This window comes from Ambystoma mexicanum, chromosome 13 (genome assembly GCF_040938575.1).
Source record: "Ambystoma mexicanum isolate Mex_15411 chromosome 13, UKY_AmexF1_1, whole genome shotgun sequence".
Lineage (NCBI taxonomy): Eukaryota > Metazoa > Chordata > Amphibia > Caudata > Ambystomatidae > Ambystoma > Ambystoma mexicanum.
The window spans coordinates 71,114,600-71,141,553 of NC_090938.1; the positions used below are offsets into that span (position 1 = coordinate 71,114,600).

The 26,954-nt window shown below is 46.3% G+C and overlaps 1 protein-coding gene across 1 annotated transcript in view; it reads right to left on the reverse strand.

The window, feature by feature from the left end:
- Window positions 1-3,980: 3,980 nt before the first annotated feature.
- The window catches only part of LOC138520873 (11-beta-hydroxysteroid dehydrogenase 1-like), a 78,335-nt gene continuing 55,361 nt past the window's right edge, over window positions 3,981-26,954 (reverse strand). Inside the window, exon 7 of the mRNA XM_069633280.1 lies at window positions 3,981-6,160. Within this exon, the coding sequence (XP_069489381.1) occupies window positions 5,940-6,160 (221 nt within the window). The 3' untranslated portion in view covers window positions 3,981-5,939. The remainder of the gene's footprint in view (window positions 6,161-26,954) is intronic.

The window sequence follows — 26,954 nt, forward strand, 5'->3', positions numbered from 1 at the left end:
CGAGAGGGATGGCAGTGCTCAAAGGGGCGAGAGTGTGAGGGGGCCATGCTTAGAGCAGTATAGAGTAGTCTCGAGGAGGAGAGAGGGGGCAACAGTGAGATTAAAAGAGGAAAGAGGAGAAGGCAAGAGCAAGCGGGAGTGTGAGGGGATGTAAGGGAGTGGTTGGAGAGCATATAGTCAAGGTCAATTTGATGGGTGGGGGTTCAGTGGGAATGCAGACAGTGTAGGAGATGGCCAAGCTCAGAGAAGAAGGAGTTGAGGGGGGGCGGTGGAGGGGGTGGGGGGAGATTCAGCAGTACTTTGCATTCTGGGTCTTGTAAGCCTGTATGAATAAAGATTGGTGCTTTAAGTCTCAGCACAGAATGTTCTTGGGGCCATAACTGCACATGTGAGTGCTCCTCATGAGGCAGGTCTGGTGATGTTTTTATGTATCTTTTTAACCCAGGGACATCATTCAGGGGTCGACAGAGGTCGCAAGAGCGACCTCTGCTGATTGGCCAGCGACCTCTGTCAATCTCTTTCAACCTCTGGCATTTCCTCCAATCGGAAGTTTGGGGCGTGGCTATTTTGTCAGAGTAGCAGCACGTGTGGTTTCTCCGGCACGGTGCTCCTGTCCTGCTGTCTTCGGCGTGAAAAGCAGGTTAAGTGGCTGAGGTCATGCACCGCTGCAGGCCCAGGTTGACGTGTGCGCTGCCCACCAACTCGCCTGCGGCGGCAGGTGGCTGTGGCAGGACTCCAGCGAGGTTTCCCAAATAATATGCATTGTCGTAGTTTTCCCATGATTAAAATGGCAGCATGTTAGGCACAGTTCGAATGCAGTATCCTCTGGGAACACTACAAACAACTATGACTACAGGTACAGGCAACCCAACCTTTGGTATAAGCTTGTACTACACAGTTTTGGTAGCGTGTTGAGCAGCCAGGCTTATCTCAAGAGGGGAAATGTGAGCAGTAGTGGAGTTACACAAACCTTCACAGTTACAGGTATTCAAATAAACTCTTACACTCAAGGTTTCTTGCATAAACAATGATTAATTTATTTATCAGTCAGTTATAAAGCCTTCTTTAGAAGAGACAAATGTAATAGTAACACACAAATACACTTCAATGCTGTACACTCCAAGTGTCTAAATCAGACAAGACTCTTTTGGGATGGCCTACAGACACAACCTACACCCACAGGTGACTTCAGTAACAAGGGTGCTATTGACATTAATATCTTACTGTTGGCATTCAGAACACTCCTAAAAGTTGGTAAAAGGCAAAGGTTATTAGAACGCAAGAGATCGCTAATATTCTTAAGCAGGGCAAATACTTTAAGATCCTCTTAGAAGAGTCATACAACTCAATAGGCTAAGCCAAAGTCAATAGGCAAAAGTCTTGTATAGGAAGAAGCACTTCAGGTAAGTAAATGGAAAAGTCTTTTCACAAGTTCTTAGGAGTCTTTGATAAAAAAGAAGAATCAAATGTAGGGCCACGATCTGATTAGACTTGTGAGTTGCAGAAGTTTCAGGCACTTCCACAGTAAGAGGTAAGTTCTCTTAGACTTGTTTTACAGTACCTTAGCAATGAAGAAAAGATGTAGCTGATGACTTCTGACCCTGAGCAGCTCTGCAAACTGTTCCTGGGCCTCAGTCATGGGGACAAGAGGGAGTACGTCGGGGTACTCCTGCACTGCACTGGCTGTGTCAAAGATGGCAACCAGAAAACTTAACTGTCAGTGGCTGTTTTGCGTTTCAGCTCCTTGTGGTACAGCAAATAGCAATAAGCGCATTCCTGGCTGTCAAGGTGGACTTTCCTCACATCTAAGGTCCAGCACTCAACTGAGGGGGGGTTACGGTTGGTTAGTCCTGCTTTGTGGGAGTCCGGAGGATCTTCCAAAAGCTTTAGGCCAGCTTACAAGCAACACACACAATCGGGTGTCCCTCTCCCTGGCTCTACGGTTTCCTGCAGCAACTCTGAGGAAATTCAACCAGCTCCGAGATGGGTATCCAGGTGGCTTACTTGGGAGTTGATTGGTCCCACCAACTCAAAAGGGAGAAGTCGTCCTTGTAGGGCTTCTCTGTCGATGCAAACTTGGCAAGTAGTTACTGCAGTAGGGCTTCACCGGGCAAACCAACGGTCCAGGAGTTGCAGCAGTCCTTCATCGGTTCCTTCGTCCAGTGGTCAACTCTGCCTTCCAAGCCAAAAGACTCGCCTTTTATTCAGTTCACACCCATTCATTCCAGCCTAGCTGTCACTCACCCAGCAGGGTGGCTGTCCTTGCCGGCCAGTCAGCCAGCCCATCAACACAGAGTGCATTTGGGTCTCCTAGGAGACTAAGCACAGGGAGTTTCGGGCACTTCCCTCACTTCCTGCCTACCCCAGACACTCGGGTGCCAGAGGCGGGTTTCTCTGCCAAAGGGCAAATGAACAAAGAAACCAAACCTGGTTTGGCGCACAGAGAAACTGTCTAGGACGACCTTTTCACAAAGACCTGGTGAAAAAAGAAGACTGGGTACCATTTTAGCAAAGATGGCTCGATGCCATTTTGAAAAAGATGGCTCCCGCAGTTAACGTTACCGGGTCTGCGAACGGTTGCGGTAAATGCAAACCTAGGTAGTTCAAAACGGAAACCACTACCACCAACCAGTCAATTGAGGAAAGGGTAACATAAAAAAATGTACATGAGCGTTTAGACACAGGGGATGCTAAGTAACCCCTCCAGCACTCTATTGTACGATAGGGTGTGCTGGGTCTAGCAAGTACAATGCTAAGTAAAGTCAATTTCACTTTACTGCTCTGGGAATCCCAGAGAAGGTATTTAAACCTTGGGAACTCTAAAAGACTTCCCCTGTGCGACTGCACTGAAGGTGCTGTGTGACACAATGTAAAAGATGATGCCTATGGAGTTTGTCACACTCCATAACCAAAAGAAGTAAACACAGAAAACAAAATAGAATTAAAAGTACAAAGTCCCAAAGTTCAGCAAAAGAGCTGGGGGTCTCTAAGGTAGAGAGGAATTAGCACATTTTTGAGAATTCTCCCGAACATCCATGCAGCATCAGGCCTGTGCATGAATAAAGCCTGCACTGCTGCCGTCCATGTGGCATCAGGCCTATGTGTGAATAAAGCTGGCACTGCTGCCATCCATGCAGAATCAGGCCCATGTGCAAAAGAAGCCTGCACTGCTGCCATCCATGCAGCATCAGGCCTGTGTGTGAATGAAGCCGGTATTGCTGCCACCCATGCAGCATCAGGCCTGTGTGTGAATGATGCCTGCACTGCTGCCACCCATGCAGCATCAGGCCTATGTGTGAATGAAACTGGCACTGCTGCCACCCATGTAGAAACAGGCCTATGTGTGAATGAAGCCTGCACTGCTGCCATCCATGCAGCATCAGGCCTGTGTGTGAATGAAGCCTGCACTGCTGCCACTCATGCAGCATCAGGCCTGTGTGTGAATGAAGCCTGCACAGATGCAGTGTCAGGCCTGTGTGTGAGCAAAACCTGGATTGTTGCCGACCATGCAGTTTTAGGTCAGTGTGCGACTGGAGTTTGCACTGCGCCAACCATGCAACTTCTGGTCTGTATTAGAAGGAAGCACACACGGGTGCCACACATGCAGCATCAGGCCTGTGTGAGATTTAAGAACAAACGGTGCCATACGTGCATTATAAGGTCAGTTTGTGGGCGAAGCATGAGCTGTTATCCCTGTGCAATATCAGGCATGTTTGTATGTGTGAGAGCAAAGCAAGAGAGACAATTGCATTGCCGCTGCACATGCCGTGTCATGTCTATTGTGTGAATGAAGCTTATAGTGCAGCTGCACACGCCGTGTCATGTCTACTGTGTGAGTGAAGCTTGCACTGCTGTCGTCCATGCAGCATCAGGTCTATATGTGGGTCAAGCTTGCACGCTGTCCTCCTTGCTTTTCATTTTGTTTCTGACCCTTATGTGACAAATTTTTTAATTAAATTAAATAAATTGTGAGTCATTCGTATATTTCAAAAATGTGCTATGTTTATTTCAAACTGTTTACAGTTATGATTAATGTTACTTTATGTCATTAAAATGAAAATATCTGAAATAGGAATGATAGAGTTTCAACGCAATATTTGATGCCTTTTAAAGCCTATGCCACTTTAATTTCCTTGTTTTTTTTCTTCAAATGCCCTACGCAGGCCTCGCCAGAGTCGTTCTGAGCTATCAGGGTGACTTCCTTACCACGAGTGAGTGAAGTCACATGAACAGCACGCCCCACGGAGTCCACTGTCTCAAATCACTGAACTAATAGGGTGGCAGTGACCATAAATCCATCAAACTACCTCCTCTGCGATTAGTCAATTGGCACTGCCCTCGGTGCCCTCATGAAGCCCACATTAAAAGTGCACAATATTCGATATCAAAGCTCACAGAAATCTCTCCTTCCGATAGAAGTTGAATGATTTATTAATTATATCTCTACAGCGCTCCCCTCCACAGCTGGGCTTCTTGGTGCTGTCCACCTTTCTGGTAAAGAGTACGACTCTGACTACATCTGAAGTAAATCGGGAAGGGGCTGATGGGACATTCCGGCATCATAGGACATGCCGGACTGTTTGCACCTAGAGTTTTCTCTCAGGATTTCGGAGGTGTCTCTGCAGCCTGGACTGAAGATTACACAGCTAGCCACTGGAAGCCAGGGTAGGGAACTGAAAAAATGAGTAGTGACCACCATCCTTGGTGCCCCCACATCACTGATCATTAAGTCGCCGTTCTCCTCTTCCTTAGGGTACTATACTATTATTATAACACTCTGCAACCCGTCCACCTGCCCAACCCCGACCACCAGACAACCTAACAGCTCCTTAGATGCCGTCGGCAATGCATTCTTAATATGTTCATGTAATGGCAAAAAAACATTCTGCTGCAGGATTCTAACACCTGGATCCTGAACTCTATCATTTTTGATGCCAATAGTTGAAGATCATTATTTATCAATACTTTCTTAACATTACCTACTATCATTGTAATTGGCTATTTATAACGCGCTTACTACCCAGAGGTTTCTAAGCACGGGTATCAAGCCTGTGTTGCTCCGCCATTGCCCTGAGCTATCTTCCCGGCCTACAGTAATTCCAAACCACATCAAAAGGTTATATCATGGACCTGGAGCACCATGGAACATTTTCCCCACTCCCAGTGGCAGGTCAGGACTCTGTAGTGGACCCTGTGCTTCCTCATTCACGCGCTCGCTCAGGTCCAGCGAAACACTGACTTATGCCAATATTTTTCTCTTCTTAAGGAAGCAATGGAGATGCTCAGGAAAAACACTGAAAGCCTAGGGGGCATTTTGGCAGTGAGGCAAGACAACATATTTAACCTTGGAATGGGTATGTAATGTGTACACTGTGCTCAGAGAGACAAAGCTTCACCTCACTGATGAGGCCCAACAAGGCTGAAACACGTGTATGGGGTTGCTTTTGGTACCCTTGTTCAGAGAGGAATTGCCATTGCATTGCGGTGCTGGACTGCCCATGTGGGCGGGACAAAGACTGATATGCAAATGGATATATCCCATCTGTGAAAGGTACAGTGAGCAAAAAGCGTGTGCTGCAAACTCTCATCTCAGAACAGGTCATCATGCCATGTTCTTGTGGAGAGGAGCGCCTGCTACCTTCTTTGAAGTACATGTTGGGGAAGGCTGGCACTAGGTTAGAGCCTCACATTCTGTTTATGATTGACGTCCCCTTTATCAGTAGCTATCCAACTGAGTCCCTTGGCTGTGTACAAAATAAGGGCAATCACTTTAGTAGCCTGGTAATCCAGCCACTCACACACTATCCATCTTGTTCCCTAGCCCTGGAGGTCAGTATTTATGGACTCCTCTTGTATACGCAGCGGTAAATTAATCCAGATTAACAATTACATGGGTGTTCTCTGTACAGATAAAAATCACAGTTCTTCCAGTAATACAACTAATGTTTGACAATTTTTTCCATGTTGTAATCTTTACGGATCATGCTGTCCAGGAAATCCGGTGCCCAGTCCCTCAGCAAGAGAGGGATTTTGGTGAACCAGTATTGAAAATACACTTCGCGTTGACGTAACGCTCCTCCTTTGATGATCGCGAGGGCGCACTCTTCTTTTGAGGCGGGTCGAGTGTCAATGCTATCAGCGACTATACTCAAAGCTGAATCTGAAGAAGAGGGAAACAAAGGTAATATGAGTGCAGTCAAAGACGTTTCCATCATACGTTTTATTTGAAGCAATCCATCATCATCATCACAAGACTCATTCTCCTACTGTTCACTGGCGCGCGTAGGTAAGTATCAACTCTTTGCCAAGGATCAATTTCAGTATTGGTCACACTGGCTGGGGCCAGTGGGGCCACTGGCTGGGGCCTCCCTCATGAACAGCCTCCCTGCCTTCCTGAAACTTGAGGAGAACCATCTCCGGATCCGGAAGCAGCTCAAAACGTCCTCTTTACTTCTGCTTTCTCTCCTCCTCTCCCCTACTGAATTCCTGGCTGATACTGCACGGGTTACCTGGCCACCCTCTGATCTCAGGCCCATCTCCCCTCCCCCGCCATTTACACACCTGCACTGCCTCCCTGGAAACCCCTGCACTTGGAGACTGTTTTCTGTACCCCTACAGTCGCCCACCAGCACTTGACACCTGATGTCTGCACTTACCCTTGGACTTAAGATCAATGTCTCTGTCTTCCCTCTGTTCCCCCTCCCTTGCCTCATCATGCCTTGAAACACTTGTGTATAGGCACGTTATAAATGCCATATCATATCATATCGCTTTCACTGCATCTAACAACCAAATCATAGTATCTTCAGTATGCAAGGGGTTTGGGTGATAACATTTTAATTGTTCATGGTGCCTGCAAGGCAGCATGAGAGGTCCTGCACCTGCACACCCATACAGACTAGGGGGTTATTTAATCATGGTTATGGCCATGGGTAGAGGAGGAATGGTGTTCACAGGAGAAATGGTTCTTTGATGAACCACACAAACATTTACACTCCGACAGCAGGTAAATTCAAATGAGCAACAGGTACATTGTAGGATCAGTTACAAAAAGATTTGAACGGAATGTTAATGCATGGATATACAAATGTTTTTTTAAGTACTGTGACGATTCACGAGGTATCGTCAATGCTACCCAGAAGGGAGCCCTTTCCTATGAGGGTAGAGAGGTTAGGCCTCTACCCAATAGTCCCCATAGGGGTGCTAATATGCGGGAGGACCTCATAGGGAGGGACTCCCCCTACTGGGGATAAGGACGTCCACCTGGGGAAAAACCTCCTTACTACCACCACAGCACATAAACCCTGACCCTAATGGTTACCCTTTTCATCCACCCTTGATAGTAGAACCATGTGCTACTGTAAACCCATGACAGTGACAAGTATAAGACTTACTGAGATGAAGAAGAACGTGAGATGCATATGGAGTAACCAGATGAAGAGTCAGCCAAGTACTGTAACGAGGTGGCTCACTGGAGGCATGAAGCGTGTCTTAGAGACTTTTATAGATAGTATTGCCGTTAGGAGAGGGCAGCGTTAACAGTATAAACAGGAAAGCGGAAATTGACAAAGGAGATCTCATTGCGATAGCCAGGTGTATATGAGTGAAGCCCAGCAATTTCAAAGTTGGAATGCTGCAGCTGGAGCATTCAGGTCTCTCCAGGAGTGAGAGAGGAAAGGCAGGATGTTTCCAGAATGTCCTGAGAACCAGCAGGGAGCCAACTCACTTGGTGGTGGTGTGACCACTGGAAGATGGACAATTAGGTCCAGAAATGACACAGAGACCACAATCTTGTTGCCGAGCCACTCAGGAAGCGAGAAGGAAGAGTGAAGCACCCGAGGCAGAACCAGAGCCATATCCCCAAGCCACAGGTAACAGGAAAGGTGGGAAGGCCGGGTGCGGTCCAGGAAGAGGCACAGCTCACTCTGAGTGCATCAGGAGTTATCTCCCTCATCGCAGAGGCCAAACCCATGCCACTGCTTAAGCAGAGTACCTCAGGAGTCAAATCTCTCATTGCAGTGACCAGGCCAATATCACTGCTCCAGCAGAGTGCAACAGGAGTCATCTCTCCCGTCACAGTGGCCAAGCTAATACCAATGCTCCAGCAGAAGTAATCGGGACGCATCTCACTCGTCGCAGTGGCTCAACCATTCCCACTGCTGAAGTAGATGTGTGAAAGGTTTACAAGAAAGATAGAGAGGAGCATGGAACATATACTTATCATCCAGACGTTAAAGGGAAGCCTAACAAAGCCATGAGCTTTTCTACTTCCTGGAAAGAGTTGACGGATTGATGCACGCTTTCTGTAAACGTGCTGAAGGATCGCCATGGAGAACTCTGAAAAAGGAACCAGTGAAAGGGAGTCGTTCCCCTGGCCCTGTTTCGAAGGGACACTAAAAGAAATACTATTAAGGGAAAACTGAAGCAAGACACCAGAAGAAGGGAGTCATTCTCCTGGTGTAGGAACTTTTGTTATAAACTTTTGGTTTAAGTGTTAGGGTTAGATTGCTAAGTTTCTAACAGAAGACGAGGAACATATTTTTTGGGCGTCCTGACAGGTCACTAAATGTTCCTAGGTTGAGGCAGTTCAAGGCCCTTAGAAGTAGGGAGAGGTAGGTTATTTTCCTTCATAATATAAATTTGTAGCCCAAAACATGACCTTTCCCTGTCAGTCTCCTTCTTCTAGACCCTCACAGTACATGCACATCATTACATACATGAATTCCCAATCGGACTCTTCGCTCCAGCAGCGATCGACTGGTGGTGGTCCCAAGGTTTCACCTTCAGAGAGTGGGTAGCAAGACCTTCTCTGAAGTGGCAGGTAAGCTGTGGAACAGTCTCCCTCTTAAACTCAAGTCCGTTGAGAATCACTTAACCTTCCATCACCTACTTAATTGCGGATTCTCCCTTGCTTGTTGTGGCTTGCTATGTACATCCCACGCCAAGATGTCTTTGGGTGTATGTGCGCGTTATAAATTTACCTAACATAACATAACATATCATCTACAAGACCTTTACAATTATGGCATGGACTACATGAAACAGAAGGAACATGGCACCTAACAATGGCCACTGTGATACTCAAAGAAAGGTTTTCTCGGCCATCCTACAGCCCTCCACTAAGGAGAGTAGTAAGTCACATAGGAAGAGCTGAGATGGTGGGAACCGTCTCCATCTAATAAGTGCTCCAATGGAGGTCAGCTTATGCTATCAAGACCTCCACATCTACAATATACTTTATAAGAATCAAAGAGCACGTTTCATAATCTGCTGGCAGCCAAGATGGGTACTGTCTGGGTACCAGAGGTCTCACCAGGGTACTTCAAAGACCACCCTAACCTCTCAAAAGAAATAAAATAGTAGGAAAATAATTAGGGATGAGCAGGATCCCACATGAACACACACCTGGAGGCCCTCAAAGGAAGCACACTACTTCCCAATTTAGCAATGACACATTAACCACCTTGCTAGCAACAAGGCCTGTCCTATAAGAACATTCTATTTTGATGAAGTTGATACTCGCATAACACTACACATGGTGTTGTCTTGATTCAGACGTTCCGGGGCAATTGGCTGGTGGAAAAACACACACTGACACAGAGGTCACCATGGCCATTTGGTCCCCAGAAGAATGAGTGGGTTGAGAAGAGCACTGACTGCCATATGACTGGACGTTTTGTGCTTTGGCACTTTTGAAGCATCTTCTTTGCGCTAGATGGAATAACCAGTAAAATATCTTAGGCCAAATAACTGGACAAACTGAAGAAAGATGGAAAATACTGCTTTAATTCCAATGAAAGAAAGCAGGGAGATATAACAGCTATCAAAAAAGAAGCATGAGTATTCACATCATATTTTGTTCGGTGATGTCATTCTACGTGGCATTGTACAAAACCTATCGGCCGGAGGTATTGGATTAGGGTAACATGTCTACTTACAGAAACATATAAGTTTTAATATTTCATTGGCTACCCCATGTCTGTAGGACATGCCCTGAGCTACTTCTACATACGCCATATTCTGATTATAGCAGAGAATATGGCAGCTGACTAGTAAAAGCAACATTGTACTTAAAAGTGTGTGGCAGGCTCTCTAATTGGCTAGCACCTGTGAGAAACCTGAAGGGGTCTCATTTGCTAGTGAATAGGAGGTCCCTTTAACTGAATGCAGTGGAGACAGACCCCCCCCCCTCACTTAAACCAAGCATAGAAAAACTTGGTGAGGTTATTACTGCCTTCAAATATGAAGAAAACTAGAAATCATAATGCTTCATAGCACAAGTGCTGTTTACCGAGTTATGCTAATAAGGAAGAAATCCAAAAAATGAGGGAAAATGAATTAATTATATATTTAAAAATCCATATCCAGGATAAGCAAGAAACCTTTTTTCAATTATGTAAGAATAGTTTTTTTTAATTGCAAAATCACCTTTGAGAGATAAAATCTTAGGATAATTATGTTTGAGGTAACATTTTAACGGTTTTCAGAAACATCTTTAGTCACTCCTGGGGAAGCCCCTTAAGATTTTTGGTTCAGGATAAGTAATGTTTTTAAGTGTAATATAAGTAGTTTAGGAAGAGTAACAGAGAATGAAAAATAACTCAAGACGTTGAGCGTTAAGGAGTTATTGAAAACTTGTCTTGAGTGTTGCCAAACAAGTAAGAGTTATTGTGAGTGTGGCCGCGATAAGAGTATACGCCTTATTCCTAGATTTTAAATAATGCTAGAAGAAGCTTGAACCCATAGCCCCATAAGCGGGATACTAGGAGACAGTCCCATCTAAAGATGGTTCCAATGGGGTTAGCTTAAGTTCCATGTCAGGAGCAATTTTTAGTAAGGCAAGAACAGGTCTTAAAGAGAAGACTGTTAGAGAAAAATATATCTGGGCGGCCAAGTGTGTCGTTTGTTTGTTTATGTGTCATGTTTTATGTCCCAATGTGTGCACAGTACATTACTGGTTATGACTAAGAAAAAGAAAAATGCATTTTCAAATTGATTTAAAAATGTGGCGTTTAGCCAAGATTTAAAAGTGATCAAATGTAAAAAAAATTCAGAGATGAATAGATACTATAGATAAAAGTAAACAGATTCGCTGTGTTTTTATGTAAAAAAAAAAGACAAACCCTTGTGAGATAAATACAAATTGCGTGGAAGGAACTGCTTCCCTTTAAGTTTTTATAAAATATTGAAGCCCAGCAACTCTGGAGTTAAATTTTTTGATTTTCTAACATTAGACAAAGTAATTTACGACATACACCGCAGAAAACCTAATTTGGGTGATAAAGATACAGTAGCTGGAAGGGAGTGGAGTTTTAAAAAAAAAATAAAAAAAATGAGTGAAATGAAAGCATGCATGAGCACGTTTGAAAAAACACGGTGTGGAGTTGCAAGCAGTTAACGAGGTCAGGCCCTTCAGAAAGATGATAGGCTTTGTACGACAGAAAAATTGCATTTGTTTTATAAATGGTTCTTGAACAAAGAACTAGCATGGGGAATAAAGCGCGTAACGTGGCGAATGTTCAAAGGACATCCAACTGCTATGCAATGGAAATGAGATAAGGCAGAGATGTGAAGCTTACAATGGAAATGAGATAAGGCAGAGATGTGAAGCTTGCCTTTAAGAAGGAACTGAGGGGTTGATGAGATGGTCTTTTAAAATGAGAAAGCTTGTATTGATGGAACACTGGGCTAGAAAAAATGTATGCTATGTTTTGAAGCATGGATAAGGCTATGTGGTGTTCGTTTCATTTATGGTTTTAAGAAAATTGTGTTGTTTAAGAATTTATAAGGCATTTGGTTTAGAAATGATGTGTGTGTGATAAAGGACACTTGTGCAGCTGCAGGCAAAGGCTACAGCTGATTAAGATAGAGATGTTTTTGATGACATATATATTATGTTTAAAAAATTGGAAGGCATGTGGACATGAAGTCAGAGAAAAGGTGCCCAGGAGCACACAATGTGAGAGAGATGTAGCTGAGATTTAAATGGTGTTTCATGTGCAGAATGCAGTAGACGATGCATACAGTATTATTTTTGCATATAGGTTTTTAAAATACTTTTTAAAGTCCATTTTGGTTCGAATCGCTACTCTCAAATATTAAAAATTATCTACACAGTGCAAGACAGCCCCATCCAAGAGCCATCTGAATTTTGTGCTTCAAAATCATTATCTTAGTTTTTTTTCACATTTATTTATAAGTCTAATTTCTTCAAATAATTGGAAAGTGCCACTATTGAGTGCTGGAGTCCTATCGGAGTACAATCCAAAAGGACATGCAACATGTAAGGTATCGACGGAGAGTCCAAACAGGCAGGGAAAGAGTTGACTAGGGCAAGATTTTGCCCTAAATAGGAAATGTGTGCATTTAAAAATGGGGCCAAAAACACACCCTTCTTGTAGGCCACGTCTCGTCTGTAACTATCGTAAAAAATTTCCGTCTCTATCGAGTCGGGTTTCAAATTTGATATCTTCATGCAGATGAGCCAAAATATTTAGTAGCATATAATAGAATATTTATACCAATTACTCAGCACAGGTGGGTTAACACATAGATGACCATGCCCACAGGTATTCTACAAGGCTATAAGAGAACAGGTGTGATAACAATTTTAAACTTCATTCCTGGTGCCTTTGCCATCATGATGTAGGTTCAAACAGACCATCGTCCAATCAGCAACACTCTTTCGTTGAAAGTTTCAGTTAGTGGACAATGAAACCTCTCTATTCACAGTTGAAATCTGATTGATATACATTTTTAGATCATCCTTTGCAAGTCTAATGTTGCTTAGTCCTTGACAGGTCATATCAGTGGAATAGAATTAGTCAGACATTTTAAAATCTTCAAACCTATAGATGGCATAGCTGTGAAGGGTCAGAAATGCGAGACGGACACAAAGGTACAGTTTTCCCACAAAGTGCCATTTAATTCAACATTAAAGGGTAAGACAAACACCTAATTTTCCCTAACCTAACCAGAAGGTCCATGTCTAACAAACTAAGGCTAAAGAAAAATGACCTAGTGTCCAAAAAGCATCTGTCCCTCACAATGAAATATACAACAACATTATACAAGGTTAGTTTGGCAGTCTTAAATCCCACAAGGTAATGTACCAGTTCAACAAAAAGATTGTCAGAAGGACTCCTTGAGCAGGGAGGATTTCCCTTCCCCTGGATCAATTCAAGACTCTCTATAGCAAAGTTCAAGTATAATAAAAAGTTCATATCAGCATAGCTTACAAAGGACCTCATCAAAAGTCTGGCGGTAATCGGGTGCTTTTTTCTCTGAGCAGAAATAGCGTTACCGCCATGACCCGTGGTGCAAATAGCGCTGAATCACAACATAGCAAGCATGTGCATCGGTCCCCGGTGGTAACGCTATATGCGCCAGGCGGAAATAGCGCCAAAACACGAGCTACCGCTGAAAAACCGGGCACAAATAATCACCTGTGGCCGGCGCTACTAGCACTAGCTAGAAATGCATCACCCCCGGGACGGGAAGCACTGTGGTGGCCATTTTGAAAATCGCAATCCATGAAATATCAGAGTTTACTGTAGCCATTGAGACCAAATAACCAGATAGAATGGCACAGGAGGTCAGGGGCAAGGCTGCCCAATATCTGATCAGAAAACCCAAATTTACTGAGGGTAGCTAGTGGTGCTTGCTAATGAGATGGTAGCACAACACGATGAGCTATATGGGTTGAGGCAGCATAAGACATCCGCACAGCGCCGGACAGCCATCAGGCACATGACCAGTGAGAAGGTGTCAGCAGTGTCTAGCGTCCCCCGGGACGGTGAAGACTGACACAAACACTGGAATGACCTGCGGGTCAGGATCCAGGGACTGCTCTCCTTGCACCGGCAGGAGAGCATGGCCACTGGCGAGGGACTGTGGCCCCAGTCAGACTAACCACATGGCAGGAGAAGTGCAGCTCTGTGTTGGATTTCGAGGCTTTTGAGGGAGCCGCAGGTGCAGAGGCGGGTGACAGCAGTCAGGAGGCAGAAGGTGAGTGAACCCCCTCCAAACAAATGTGCATGCAACAATGATAGCCTAGTACAGGATGGTCCAGTGGACACACCCATGAGCAGGGCATTGCGGCACGGTGCAGTGAGTGGGTGCCACATCAGCCACCTACCGAAGCATCCATGTGCCAGTGCACCAAGGCCACCCCTGTGAGTCAGAACAGTGGGGAGGGCAGCCAAGGGACCCATCCAAGTGCGATTCAACACACACCCATGGCAGAAGCAAAGCAGTGCCCCATAGGGACCTGCCAGTGTCATGTACTCTGCCTCCCAGCGCCGCAATGTAAATGGCAGCCATGGAGGTGACGTGGGTCCATGGGGATCAGAAGCATGCATACCTGACAACATCTGCCCCAGCACCGACATCTTCCATCCAAACACTGGCCAAATGCAAGCACCCTTAGAGACCCCCCAATTCTGCACCCATCTCCATCAATGTGAATCCACTCGCAAACACCCCTGACCAAGACTGTCCATCTGCATAATTGCCCAGGACCGTACTCATCACCATGTATTGAATGCCATGCATGCCAAAACACATGGGGAATGAGACCTAACGCCATCACCTATGTACCCCTACAGGCACACAAGCAATGCCAGTGGCACCTGAGGACGAAGAGGCGGCTGGCTCATCTGTAAGTGTGATGTCCCGGCACACAGACACCACCACCACCCCGCAAAGGGGCAGACATGCCACACATAGGCAGAAGTCGGAGCAAGCCACTCCACATTGTAGCAGGAGCAGGCCCAGACCCCGTCAAGCCCATCAGGAGCATGCCCACCCCAACCGATAAAACATCTGCTGCTGTGGACACCAGCACAGAGAAAGCGCCATACAGTCAAGCAACATTGGAGTACCATGTCAAAAGCAGCCCTCACACTGATCATGCGGCAGTGCCAAGAACCCCTGTGCACAGTCTCTGCCAGCAGCCTCCCACTACACCAGAGAGCCCTCCACGCCGCCGGCGATTGTCAAAGCTGGAACAGACACTGAAACACACTCCTTTGGCTCCCCTGTCGCAAGCCCACACCAACAGCACACCCCCTCACCACTGCCGCAAACAGCTACAATCAGCATGCTGATAGAGAGGCTGGGGGACATTGAAGAATGCCAAAGGGAGATGGAGGCCACCGGCCACACCCACGCCGTCCATTTGCAGGCTATTAGCGATGTAATCCAGGGAGCAACACGCAGGATGGCGCGTGACAATGCGAGGACCCAGAGGGTCACAAACCCCATTACGGTTGCACTGAAGGCATACAGACAAAGAGTGGGCAAATGACTGAGGGCGTCTCAGCCCTTGCAGAGGCCATCTGTCAGAGCAATGAACTCCAACGGCAACAGCTCCAGGGGGCTTGCTCCATCCATTCCTGTTCTACTAGGCTTAGCGAGGAATCCCAGGAGAGCACTCCTAGGCGTCATTCCCTGTGCCAGCTGCGTGCCAGATCACTGACTGCAGGGTGTCGGAGGAAGAGGGCACGGCCACGGTAATGGACATGCCACCATTAGGCCTGAGTGGCCATGCCATGAACTCGGAGTGCAAGGGGAGGGGAGACTGTGTGCTGGGGTGTTGTGGTGGGCGGGGAAGGGGGGACTGTGTGATGGGGTGTTGGCGGGGGGAGGGGGGACTGTGTGCTGGAGTGTTGGTGGGTGGGGGCAGGGTGTCTGTGTGCTGGGGAGTTGGCGGTGGGCAAGGGGGGTGATAGTTGGTGCACGAAGTTAGATAAAGGTTTGTCGAACATCATTCTTGCGTGGATGTTCCTGATTGTGTTCATGTGCAGTTTATTCACAGTGGTGGAAGTGGACAGAGGCAGGGTATTGTACTAGAAAAAATGTCTATTAGTGCCTGCTGGGCCAGTCTTCCTTCCCTCCTCACATCATCCCTGGGAGTGGCTGATCTGGCTCCTGCCTCATGCTTTTCAGCTGCGTCTTCCTCCGGGTGTGGCATGTCCACATCAGGGGGTAGTGGTACATTTCTCATCAAGCCAATGTTATGTTGCATTGTGCACACCAGCACAATTTTGCCCACTTTGTCAGGGGCGTACATTAGGGCACCGCCAGTGTGATCTAGGCACCAAAATCGTGCCTTGAGGAGTCCAAAAGGTGCGCTCAACGCACACACAGGTCCGGCTGTGGGCATGGTTGTAGGCGGTCTCGTGTGGTGTCCGTGGGTCACGCACAGGGGTCATCATCCATGACAGCTGCGGATATCCAGAGTGACCTGCATGGGGTGGCATACAGGTACACAGTGGTCGGTGCAATGGGGAAACTACTTAAGGGTGGAAACTAGGAGAGAGGTAATGGTAATGGTGGTGGTGGAAGTACTGGTCGTTGGACACAAGAAAAAGAGCTGCTCTGGCCCTCTAGTGAGGCACCCTCAATCCCGCCATGGACAAAAAAAGGGGGGAGAGGGGGGTTTGCTTGGGGGTTTCTTGTTCCCTGGGGTTGCCTGGCTGTGGACAGGGAAAGGTGTAATAACTGTCTGGGAGGGGGGAGAAAAGGGAGCAGAGTTAGGCTCTCTGCATGTGGGTGATTATGTACCACATGCAGTGTTAGCACCAACAGCTTGAAAAAACAAACAAACAAAAAAGGCCAAAAAAAGAAAATCAAAAAGCAAATGGGGCAACCATCATGGTGGTGAATCAATAACGAGAGGGGGATTGGATCTCGTTGTTGTAGACAAAAATGGTTTTGGCTACCATGTGCAGGTCAGAGACATCGGGATTTCCGTGGAGACTTTATTCACCCTGATGGCTCAAAGAAACTCTTTACATGTGGGTGGTTGCCCATAGAAAAACGTAAGTAAAAGCTGGTTTTCCAGTCAAGTGTTCTGTTTGTAGTTAAAAAACGCACAGTCCCACTAGTCCCTGGGACGTGCTGGTAAACCCATTCAGGTCTAGGTTTGAAAAACAATTTTTTGGTACCCTCCTTTTGGTCTTGGGGGTGCCGTGTGTTGTCGTGGAGGAGCCACAACAGGTCTGGTCGACCGGTTTCCATGGTTATAGATAGTTGAGAACCATCTTCTTCAAGACAATAGAGTTCTTCATGTATTGATCAAATCATATCTGTCCTCATAGTAGGACAGCAATAGCAGGCTGCGTTGAATCCTGAATGGAAAACAAAGGGAGGATCTGCAGGGCAAGCTGTCCAAATCTGAATCTGAGTGTAAGCGTAATGGAGGATCCACAGGGCAAGCTGTCGGAGTCAGCACCTACATCGGTGGAGCGCTCCACCGATGTAGGTGCTGACTCTGACAGCTTGCCCTGTGGATCCTCCCTTTGTTTTCCAAATAACATTGATCTTCTACATTGATACTTTTGGTGGGCTTCTCTCAGTCAAGATGCCAAGGATTACGTATCCTCTTGTACTGTCTGTTTGCAGACTAAGACCTCTCGCCATCACCCTCCCAGAGATCTGGTGTGCATGCCGCTGCCGGATACCCCATGTCAAGTGATTTCAACAGATTTTATTGTGTATCTCCCGATTTCTCATGGCTGCAACGCCTTCATGAGTAGCGTTGATACACTGACTAAGATGGTGTTTTTTGTTCCTTTGCCAGGGGTTCCTTCCGCAGCCAAGATGGCACAGGTGTTTATTGACCATATTTGTTCTCGTCATGGGTTGCCCGATAAGATCATCTTTGACCGGGGCCCCCAATATACTTCCAGATACTGGAGACATGTTTGTGAGATCCTTCAGATCACACACGCTCTCAGTTCTGGGTACTATCCTCAGAAAAACTGTCAGACTGAGAGCCTCAATCAGACGCTGGAAGGATATCTTCAATGCTACATTTCTGCGGCTCAAGATAATTGGACTGAGCTCCTACCATTGGCTGAATTTGCCTACAATAATTCAATTCTTCACTGAAGACTATTCCGTTCTTCTGTTCTTATGGATATCATCCTTCTTGTTTCCCTAGTAGTGGTCCTGTCAATACCCCTCTTACTGATCTAGACCGTCTTGTCTGCCGTATTCAACAGGGTCACGAGGTGGCCAAGGCAGCGCTTTTGAAAGCCCAAGATTGCATCAAGAAGCAAGCTGACCGGCTTCGCTCACCCATGCCGGATCTTAAAGTTAGGCACTGTGTTTGGCTGTCTTCTCGGTTCTTACCTCGTCATTTGGTGCCTTCAAAATTGTCCCCCAAGTACTTTGGGCCTTTTCGCATCCTGGACAGGTGGGGTGAGGCTGCTTTCCCTTTACAGTTGCCTCCTTCTTGGTCCCGTATCCACCCCGTGTTCCATGTCTCTCAGCTCAAGCCAGTGGTTCTGGATTTTTTTTTTTTTCCCGATGGGCTGGACCTGTCCTCTGCGGCCTCGGGTCCTGAATATGAAGTGGCTGGGATTTGTAATTCCCATTATCGTAGGGGCATGCTTCAATACCTGATCGATTAGAAGGGGTACTCACCGGCAGATCGCTCCTGGGAACCTACGTCCACTGTCCATGCCCCTCAACTTGTACGCTGTTTCCATTTGTTTCAACCTGGCAAGCCCGGGGGCATACTGTCATGCAGAGATGTTTCTGATGGTCGCTATGGCACCGTTGGAAACGCATTTCTCATACCTGGTTACAGCCTCCCAATATGGTGTCTTCTGGAGCAAGCAGAATTGCAGCCTGGCAGGAGTCATGTGATAGCTTGACTTCGCCTCCCTTCCTGAGGAATGCATTTCAGTCTATGGAACCTGGAAATCGCTGCGTTGCTACATTCCTTAGCGAACGCTCCATGAGTTTGTATCTTTCTATCCTATGTATGCCTTTGTTCTGTATTCTTGAGCTAATCTCTTTCTATTCAATCTGTAGAATTCCACCATACACATGATCGCCGGTCACTCCTTAACTGCAGAAATCCCCCACGACCCTCACTTCAGGTAGAGCGTCGTTAGGTTCCCATAGTACCTATTAGCGTCCTGACGCGCATTGATTTATTCATTCATTTGTGCCACAGACACCCCACGAAGTACCGAAGAGAATTGTTATCGGCAATATCCCGACATAGCAGGCAGTCTGCTGTGCACTGCGTCGTACGCGACGGTGAACAGGAGCACAACAAACCAGCAACTCTTATCTATAAGATGGTGGGCATCTGAAGAGATGAGTCTCCCCCTCCGGAACGTTCATCTCAAGGCTGTCATGAATCGGCAATATCAACCCTTCTGGTCTGCTAGGTCCCTCAGTCAATAACAATTTACTCCGCTCCCTTTCAACATGGCCGACACCAAGAAATGGCGTGGTCTAGTCTTTCTGTTTCCATGCACATGTTTCCTTAAAAACAGACACGCCCCGCGCTTCTGCAGGTCTCTACCCTCCGCTTGCCTGCACCTTCTTTCCGGCAAGTTTTGTTCTAAGTTCCCAGTCCTTTACCTTTGTGATCCCTTGTGCCCATCCTCTTATCCTTCCCGGTCTCCCTTCCTCTCCCCTTCGCGTCCTCCGCATTCGGAGCCTCGTTACCTTTTTCCTTCCAGACCTGGTTCCGTCCCGGATCCACCCAGGAACATTGAATGCCTTCCAAGTCCCGGAGCTGCCGCGGCCGGGAGTCAGAAACCAGTGTGCTCGCCGTAGCACAGCAGACTGGATTCAGAGGATTCTAGACCTTACCTCTACAAGTGACACTCGTCCAGGAAAAAGAAACCCGCGAACTCCAAGAAGAGATCCACAAGAAACAGGTGAGCCACGAATCCAAAGACTCGGATTCTGACAAAGGCTTACGGATCAGCTCCACAGGGTATGTCCATTTCATACAATCCTTTCACTCACTTTCACGTGTGTTAGACATCTCTTTCTCACGATTTCGTATGCACAGGAAAGAAACCTGCAGAAATACTTTCAAAGCTGCTCCCATCCACGAGTGCTCCTTCTCCCGAGTACACGTTCTGAGCAACTCCCTAATACAGGTCTAGAGGTACAAGCACTCCTAAAGAGAATTATCCATTCTGCTCTATATCTTTCCTTTATTCTTTACGCATCTTTAATCATCTCTATTCTATATCAATACAGCAACTTCCTGATAACCAAGATCCGCTGCTATACCACACCGGCGGAAGAGCTTTTCATCCGCCAAAGAACCTACACTTCCAGAGCTCGCGCTCAGGGTTTTCTTCCCCAGAGGGTTTCCCTGAGAAGCCTGTGTCCCTGCAGCTGTTGCCTGGCGCAGGGGCATAGGGTTTTTAGGGGGATTCTTTATCCACACGCAACTGTCTCCGATCCAGGCTCTCCTTAAGGTGGGTTCATCACAGTGTTTATTCAAGTTATTACAGAAAGAGATCGGCACCCCTGCTCGCTGTTTAGCGAAGAGCTTAACACGCAGAGAGTGGTGCAGGAGGAACGTAAAGATCTGGAGGGAGAGTATTTAGTGATAGCAAGTTGTAGGTAGTGTGGTCCCCAGACAGCCTTGTGGATGATGCAAAGGGATTTGAATTTGATCCTTGCACAGCCAGGAGCCAGTGAAGAGTTTTTAGGGTTGGAGAGATGCGGTCCCTGGGCTTGAGGCCAAGGATAAGTCTTACAGCCCTATTCTCGATTAGATGGCGCGGTCATAGCGAGGCCGAGGGTAGATTGAGGAAGAGGCTGTTGCAGTAATCAAGCCCAGAGAGTGAAGCATTTATTTATTTATTTATTGTTTGCTTGTTAGGCATTTATACAATAAAAAAAATACTATTTCAAAGCGTCCCACAGGGCAGGGAGGGAGCAAGGGTGGGGAATACATAAAAAACACAATATTTGAGAGGAGAGGGGTGGTAGCACAAACCTACTATGCCTTGTCAGTATTCAGAATGTGAAAGTGCAGCAAGGAAGAGGGAAGAGGAGGTAAGTGCTGTGGAGTCCGAGCTCATGGGTGAGCCACATATGAAGTGCTATGATTGTTGAGTGCTACACAGACTGACACAGCAGGAGAGGTGTAAGTGCAAACTTCCAGGGTGAAGGGTGTGCAGATGCAAGTGCTGTGGAAACATTGTGGAAACATTTGCTGTGCAGAATTGGTGTAGGAAGTCAGGGCCCATGAGGATACATAAGGGCCCAGGACACAGATCGCAGCAACTGTGGAATTAGCAGAGGAAAGAAGAAAGGAAGGAGCAGGAAAAGAGGAAAGTCTTAAGGAGCTTCCGGAATTTGAGAAGATTCTGCTCAAGGTGCAGAGGGAGGGGGAGGCTATTCCATAAGAGGGAGCCCGCAGAGGAAAGTGAACAACCACCTACTCTCTGTTTAGAAAAATGCTTTACACACAGAGTTTGTGCCAGAGGAACGTAATGGTCTAGAGGGAGAGTAATTAGTGAGATAAAGTTCAAAATAGTTTGGTCGCCGGGCCCAGACAGCCTTGTGGAAGATGCAGAGGGATTTGAATTTAATTCCTGCAGCAACCGGGAGCCAGTGAAGACTTTACTGCAGAGAGATGCAGTCCCTGGCTTAAGGCCAAGGATAGGTCTTGCAGCCCTATTCTGGATTAGCTGGAGGGGTGCAGAGTGGAAGAAGGTAGATTAAGGAAGAGGCTATTGCAGAAGTCAAGCCTAGAGAGAACCAGGGCTTGGGTCACATTGAGCCTCTGAAGGAAAGTGAGAAAAGGTCAAATTCCTTTGAGAAGGAAGAGCTGAAAGTGGGACTTCTTGGCAATGTCCTGAATGTGAGGGAGGAAGGAGAGAGAGGAGTCGAAGAGGACTCCAAGGTTTCTGGCTTCAGATAAAGGAGAAGGGGGAGAGTCCATAGAAGATGGACAGAGTGAAGAACAGAAAGAGGGAGCGGGAGTCCCAATAGGAAGGATCTCAGTCTTGCTGGCGTTGAAAGACAAAGATCATTGAAAGTACACCAGGCCTGTATGGCAGATAGGCAGTCAGGAATGAAGGAGGCAGTAAGAAGAGAATATTAGGGAAGTTTGAAGAAGAGTTGTGTGTTATCTGCATAACACTGGAAGTTTGGGAAGAAGGTAGAAATGAGGTATGCAATCGGAGCAAGGAAGTTGTTAAAGAGACAAGCGGAAAGGTTGGAGCCCTGCAGGACGCTGCAGGTGGAAATAGAGGTAGAGGAGGATAAAGAGCCCAGGGTAACCTGGGATGGACAGTCACTGAGGAAGGAGGTCAGCCAGTCCAGTGCCCACTCCAAAATACCAAGGGTATCGTGGAGTTGTTCTATGAGGATGGAATGATTGACCATATCAAATACAGAGGAGAGATCAAGTAGAATGAGAACAGCTGGAGAGTTGGAGTCAAGAGATGCGATCAGTTCCTCACAGGTTTTCAGGAGAGCAGTTTCTGTGCCTCTGGATGTTCTGAATCCAGATTGATGGTCATGGAGGCAACCGACAAGTAGAGTGTGCAGGGTCAGTTGGGGGAAAACCAGCTTCTCCAAGAGTTTCCCAAGGAAGGGGTAATAGATATGGGGCGGTAGTTGGCTGGACAAGACGGGTCTGCAGAAGGTTTTTTAGGGAGGGGGCACACAAAAGAGTGCTTGAGGGAAGAGGGCAATGATGCAGTAGCAAAGGAGTGGTTGCTGAAATCAGCGAGTGAAGGGGAAAGGCAGCTGATGTTTTCTTTAATGGTTCTGGAGGACCAGGGGAAAACTTGTTTGGAGGAGACCCTCATGGAGCGGACAACTCTGGTGACCTCATCAGTTGTGATAGGAGAGAAGGAGGAGAGAAAGGCAGAGGGAAGTTGGGAGGCAATAGGAGGCACGGGTGAGGAAAAAGGGGTGGAGAGGCACGCAAGGGTGCTCAGGATGTCCTGGGTTTTTGCAGTGAAGTGTGGGGCCCGTGCACTGCAAGGGGCCTGAGAGGGAAGAGGGGAGGAGGAGAATGCAGAAGGGGTGTCTAGTTCCCTGCATATTTTGAAGAGTTGAGCCGTGTTGTTGGATGCACCAGAGATGCGAACCTGGATATGGGCCCTTTTCTTGGTGCGGATGGAGAGTCTGTATTGCTTTTGTATCAGGTGAGAGGCCAGTTTGTCAAAGAGTGAGCCGGAGGCCTGCTACTTCCGTTCTGCAGCTCGGCACTTGTGTTTCAGGGCTGCAAGTTCATAATCGTGCCAGGTGTTACGCTTAGAGGCATGTTTCGGGCAGACACTCATGACTGAGGCAAGAATGTCAAGGGTATTAGAAATGGCAAGATGGAGGTTGTTGAGAGTAGAGTCAGAGGTAGAGTCTGGAGGAGGGAGAGAGGGGGTCAAGGTAGATGCAAAGGCAGCAACTGACACTTGTTTCATTGGATGGATGTTCGTGAACGAGGTTGGCATGGCTGGGGTGGGTGTGGTTAGAGGGCCAAGAGGACCCAGGTGAGAGGAGGGGGTGATCTGCCCAGGGGAGTAGGTGGTGAGAGGGGAGGATAGTGAAAGATCACTGTGGATGTGGGTATCAAGAGTGTGTCCAGCTGAGTGGGTAGGACCAGACGGGACAATGGGGAGTAAGTGAGGTGCAGGGGTCATGGAAGAGAGTGGATGCCGTGATTGAGGAGTCAAGGTGGATGTTAAAATTGTCCATGAAAAGGTATTTAGCGGTGGTGGTAAACCATATTTGTATAATACCATCTGATTATGAACATTGGCCTAAGCACATTCGCATTGTACAGAGAACCGCATCTAAAATGCCCTGAATAGAATTGACCAAAGCCGCCATCTTAGAAACATCCCCCATTTTGATTCTAACCCCTGCTGTCTGTCATGAAATGATTAACTGTGTTTTCAGCTGCCACTGAGCAGAGTAACCTTTGAGCCTATGTCAATATTAGGGCTGCCAACAGCAGAATGTTTGTTCTGTGCAAAGAGACCTTGTAATCAAGATGAACTGCCATTCAAAGTGTTATCTGTGTCTACAGCCTCATTCTCATTTAAACAATCGCACACAATGCAAAGTAACTAAAGCAGTGTGCTTTGGGTGGAATCCTTTATGCACATCTCTTGGAACAGGACTTGTCCTAAAGCTCAGTGAACTAGGAAAGATCCACACAATGCTGACTACAACAATGTTTGCCAGCATTGCATCGTTAAGGGCAAGACAACATGTCAAAAGTGTAAACCAATATTGTCATACTTGCCATGTGAACTGGGCATGGCACCTATTTTGTAACTTTTTATTTTGGAGTTGGGCTGGGCAATGACCGGGACTGGGTATAAATAAGGCATGCTTTGTAATGTTCAGGACTCTCTCCCCTCACTGTGTCTGCTGGTACACACTACGAGGCGCTTGAGAGCCAGATAGCTATCTGCTTTCATATTTGTACCGATACAGAATAAAAGTTATACTTATATAACTTTGACTTCGTGGCTGGAGGATTTCATTTTTGGTGGTACAAAGCCTCGATATTCCTTGCTGATCTATCAGTGGTTGTGAAAAGAGAGGAGGAGAAATCAGCCCATTCAGAAAGGAACATGTTGGTATAGCCAGGTGGCCTATAGATGATGCCAATGGTCAGGTCAAAGAGGTGGGAGAGATGACTAACTTGCAGACCAGGCTCTCGAAGGAAGTGTAAGGATGGTTGGGTATGAGGGAAGAATGGACCCACTCACAGAAGATAAGAGCAACCCCAATGCCTGCGCGGTTAGGGCGAAGATTGCAGATGATCTTGAAGACATAAAGGAGAAGGAAGTCAAAAGCAGTGGCTGAGCTGGCCTTGAACCACGTCTCAGTAAGAGCAAGGATATCAAGGTCGAGCTTTGAGTGTGGCTAGATTTAAGAGAGCTCTACCTTTGAAGGGTTTCAAAGGAGGGGTACAGGGCCGTGGTACACCAGTCGGATGGGTAGGCCGAGAGAGTGGAGGAGGGGCAGCAGGAGTAGGGAGGAAGTTAATGAGGGATGGCAGGTGCCGTCAAAGAGGAGGAGGTTCGGTTGAGGACCCTGAACCAAGATAGTGCCAGTGTGATAGACATTAATAATACACCTGAATGATGCAAAGCCCACCAAAAGTACTTCCCATTTGGTGCCACCATTAATGGGAGAGGATGCAAGAGGTGGGAGCGTAGAGATGAGATGAGTTGTCCATAGGTTTGGAGAAGGGACAGGGAAAAGGACATCAGTAAAGATCTTTCTGGAAGTTGGGCTGACACAGATGTCTGCGATAGGTAGTCTACGGCTAGTGGTCGGGATATCTTTTTTATGCTTTTTTCTTCCAGAGTTTGTGAGAGAGGGAGGATAGGTCATAGTATAGCAGTTAGAAAAGATGGGGGAGATGGTGAGTGCCATAGTGGTGGAGGAAAGGTCTAAGACAGAGGAGGGCTGCACAGCACAGTACAAGCATAACTCACCAGGTGCCGTAGTAGCCGAGGGAAGCAAGAAGCAAATGCACTGGAAGCAATCAAGGCACACAAACCATATTATAGGGCACCTAAATTCTATATTTTTATGTAAGGTGCTCTAAACACACAAAACATAATTGGCTGCACAGATGTAAAGGCACCTAATCGAATGTATCCCTTTTTGGGAGAGTTGCGCCCAATTCACATCAGTTAATTCGTTGGGTATTCAAAATAGTCAATTTCACCTAGTGGTCTCCTTCGGAGCGCCCTTGGGGTCACCTGCTTCAGAATTCAAACAACCCAGAGACTCCGGGTCACTCCTCCAATTGTAGAGGTGTGTGGCGTCCTACCTATACCCCGATGGGTTGAATAATTTCAAAACACTCAGGTGGGACTAACACCTGTTTTTTCTAGTCTAGAAAGACCATCAAAACCATACGGCATTCATAATACAGTATCCATTAGCTTACAAGGCAGTGACCAATGCACCATTCATACGACAATTATTACCAATACAAAATTATATTCAAAATCAATTATACTATTTGTTAAAAAATCATTAAAAGTACACAGTTTTATTCAAATTCAATTGAACACACTGTAGTTTAAAAAATAAGACTTACAATTCATCAATATACCAAATTCATATAACGTTTAAAACCAGACACATTAAAAGACATTAACAAGTGACTCATTTCATGTTCTGAACACCCTTAGTGCACAAATACAAATGGGTGATAGGAGGGGGAACTTTAAATTAATATATTATCCTCCCTATTTTCATGCTCGACATGTTTCAGTTATCCGGCCCAATAATGGCAAACTTTCTTCAGGAGATTGTTCTTAATGTCACTTCTGAACCATTCTAAACTGACTTGTTACCAGTGCAGTATTTTTCTCTTCCACTCTATGACAATAAAAAACAGGGTACCATTAGCATCAAATGCTGCTTAGTATAAAGTAGGGGGGTTGGGTCATTCCATCCCCCCTTATCGCTACCCTCACTCTAAGTGGGTATCTCTAATTCCAGAAGAATGCTGTCGCTGTTTCAACAGGTCCTTCCCAAACCATCTACACATCGTCAATATAGCAAGTCCATTCTTTTATATAATCCATACAGAGACCATATAAAAGAATGGGCTTGTTATATTGTCGACGTGTTGATAGTTTGGGAAGGACCTGTTGAAACAGTGACTGTATTCTTTGAATGGCTTAACACAAAAATACCACACCTTAAATTCACGATGGCCCAAAGTAATCAGGAGATATATTTTCTAGATATAACAATCTATCATGAAGAATGTAAACTATTGATAAAACCCTATCACAAACCAACAGATAAATAATCCCTTTTACAATACACTAGCCACCATATCAAACATCTAAGATAATTTACCATTTGGACAGTTTCTACAGCTAAAACGAAATAGCAGCACTAAGGCTTCTTTTGAACAGGAAGCAGAGTCACTTTCAAAGGGTACCACAAAAATATCGTGAAAGAAATCGGCAAAGTGGGCATTTAATAGCCACCGAGAAGCATTGCTAGAGAGGACAGCGAAACCCCTCATAGATAACAAATTGATTTACGTGTCAACCTATACAAATCTGAGTTTTAAGATTCATAATATTATGCAGAAAAATTGGTGAGTGTTTGAAAATACACGAATGAAAGAACTTTTTGCATACCGAGTACATCAATTGTAAATGTATGTCGGAGCA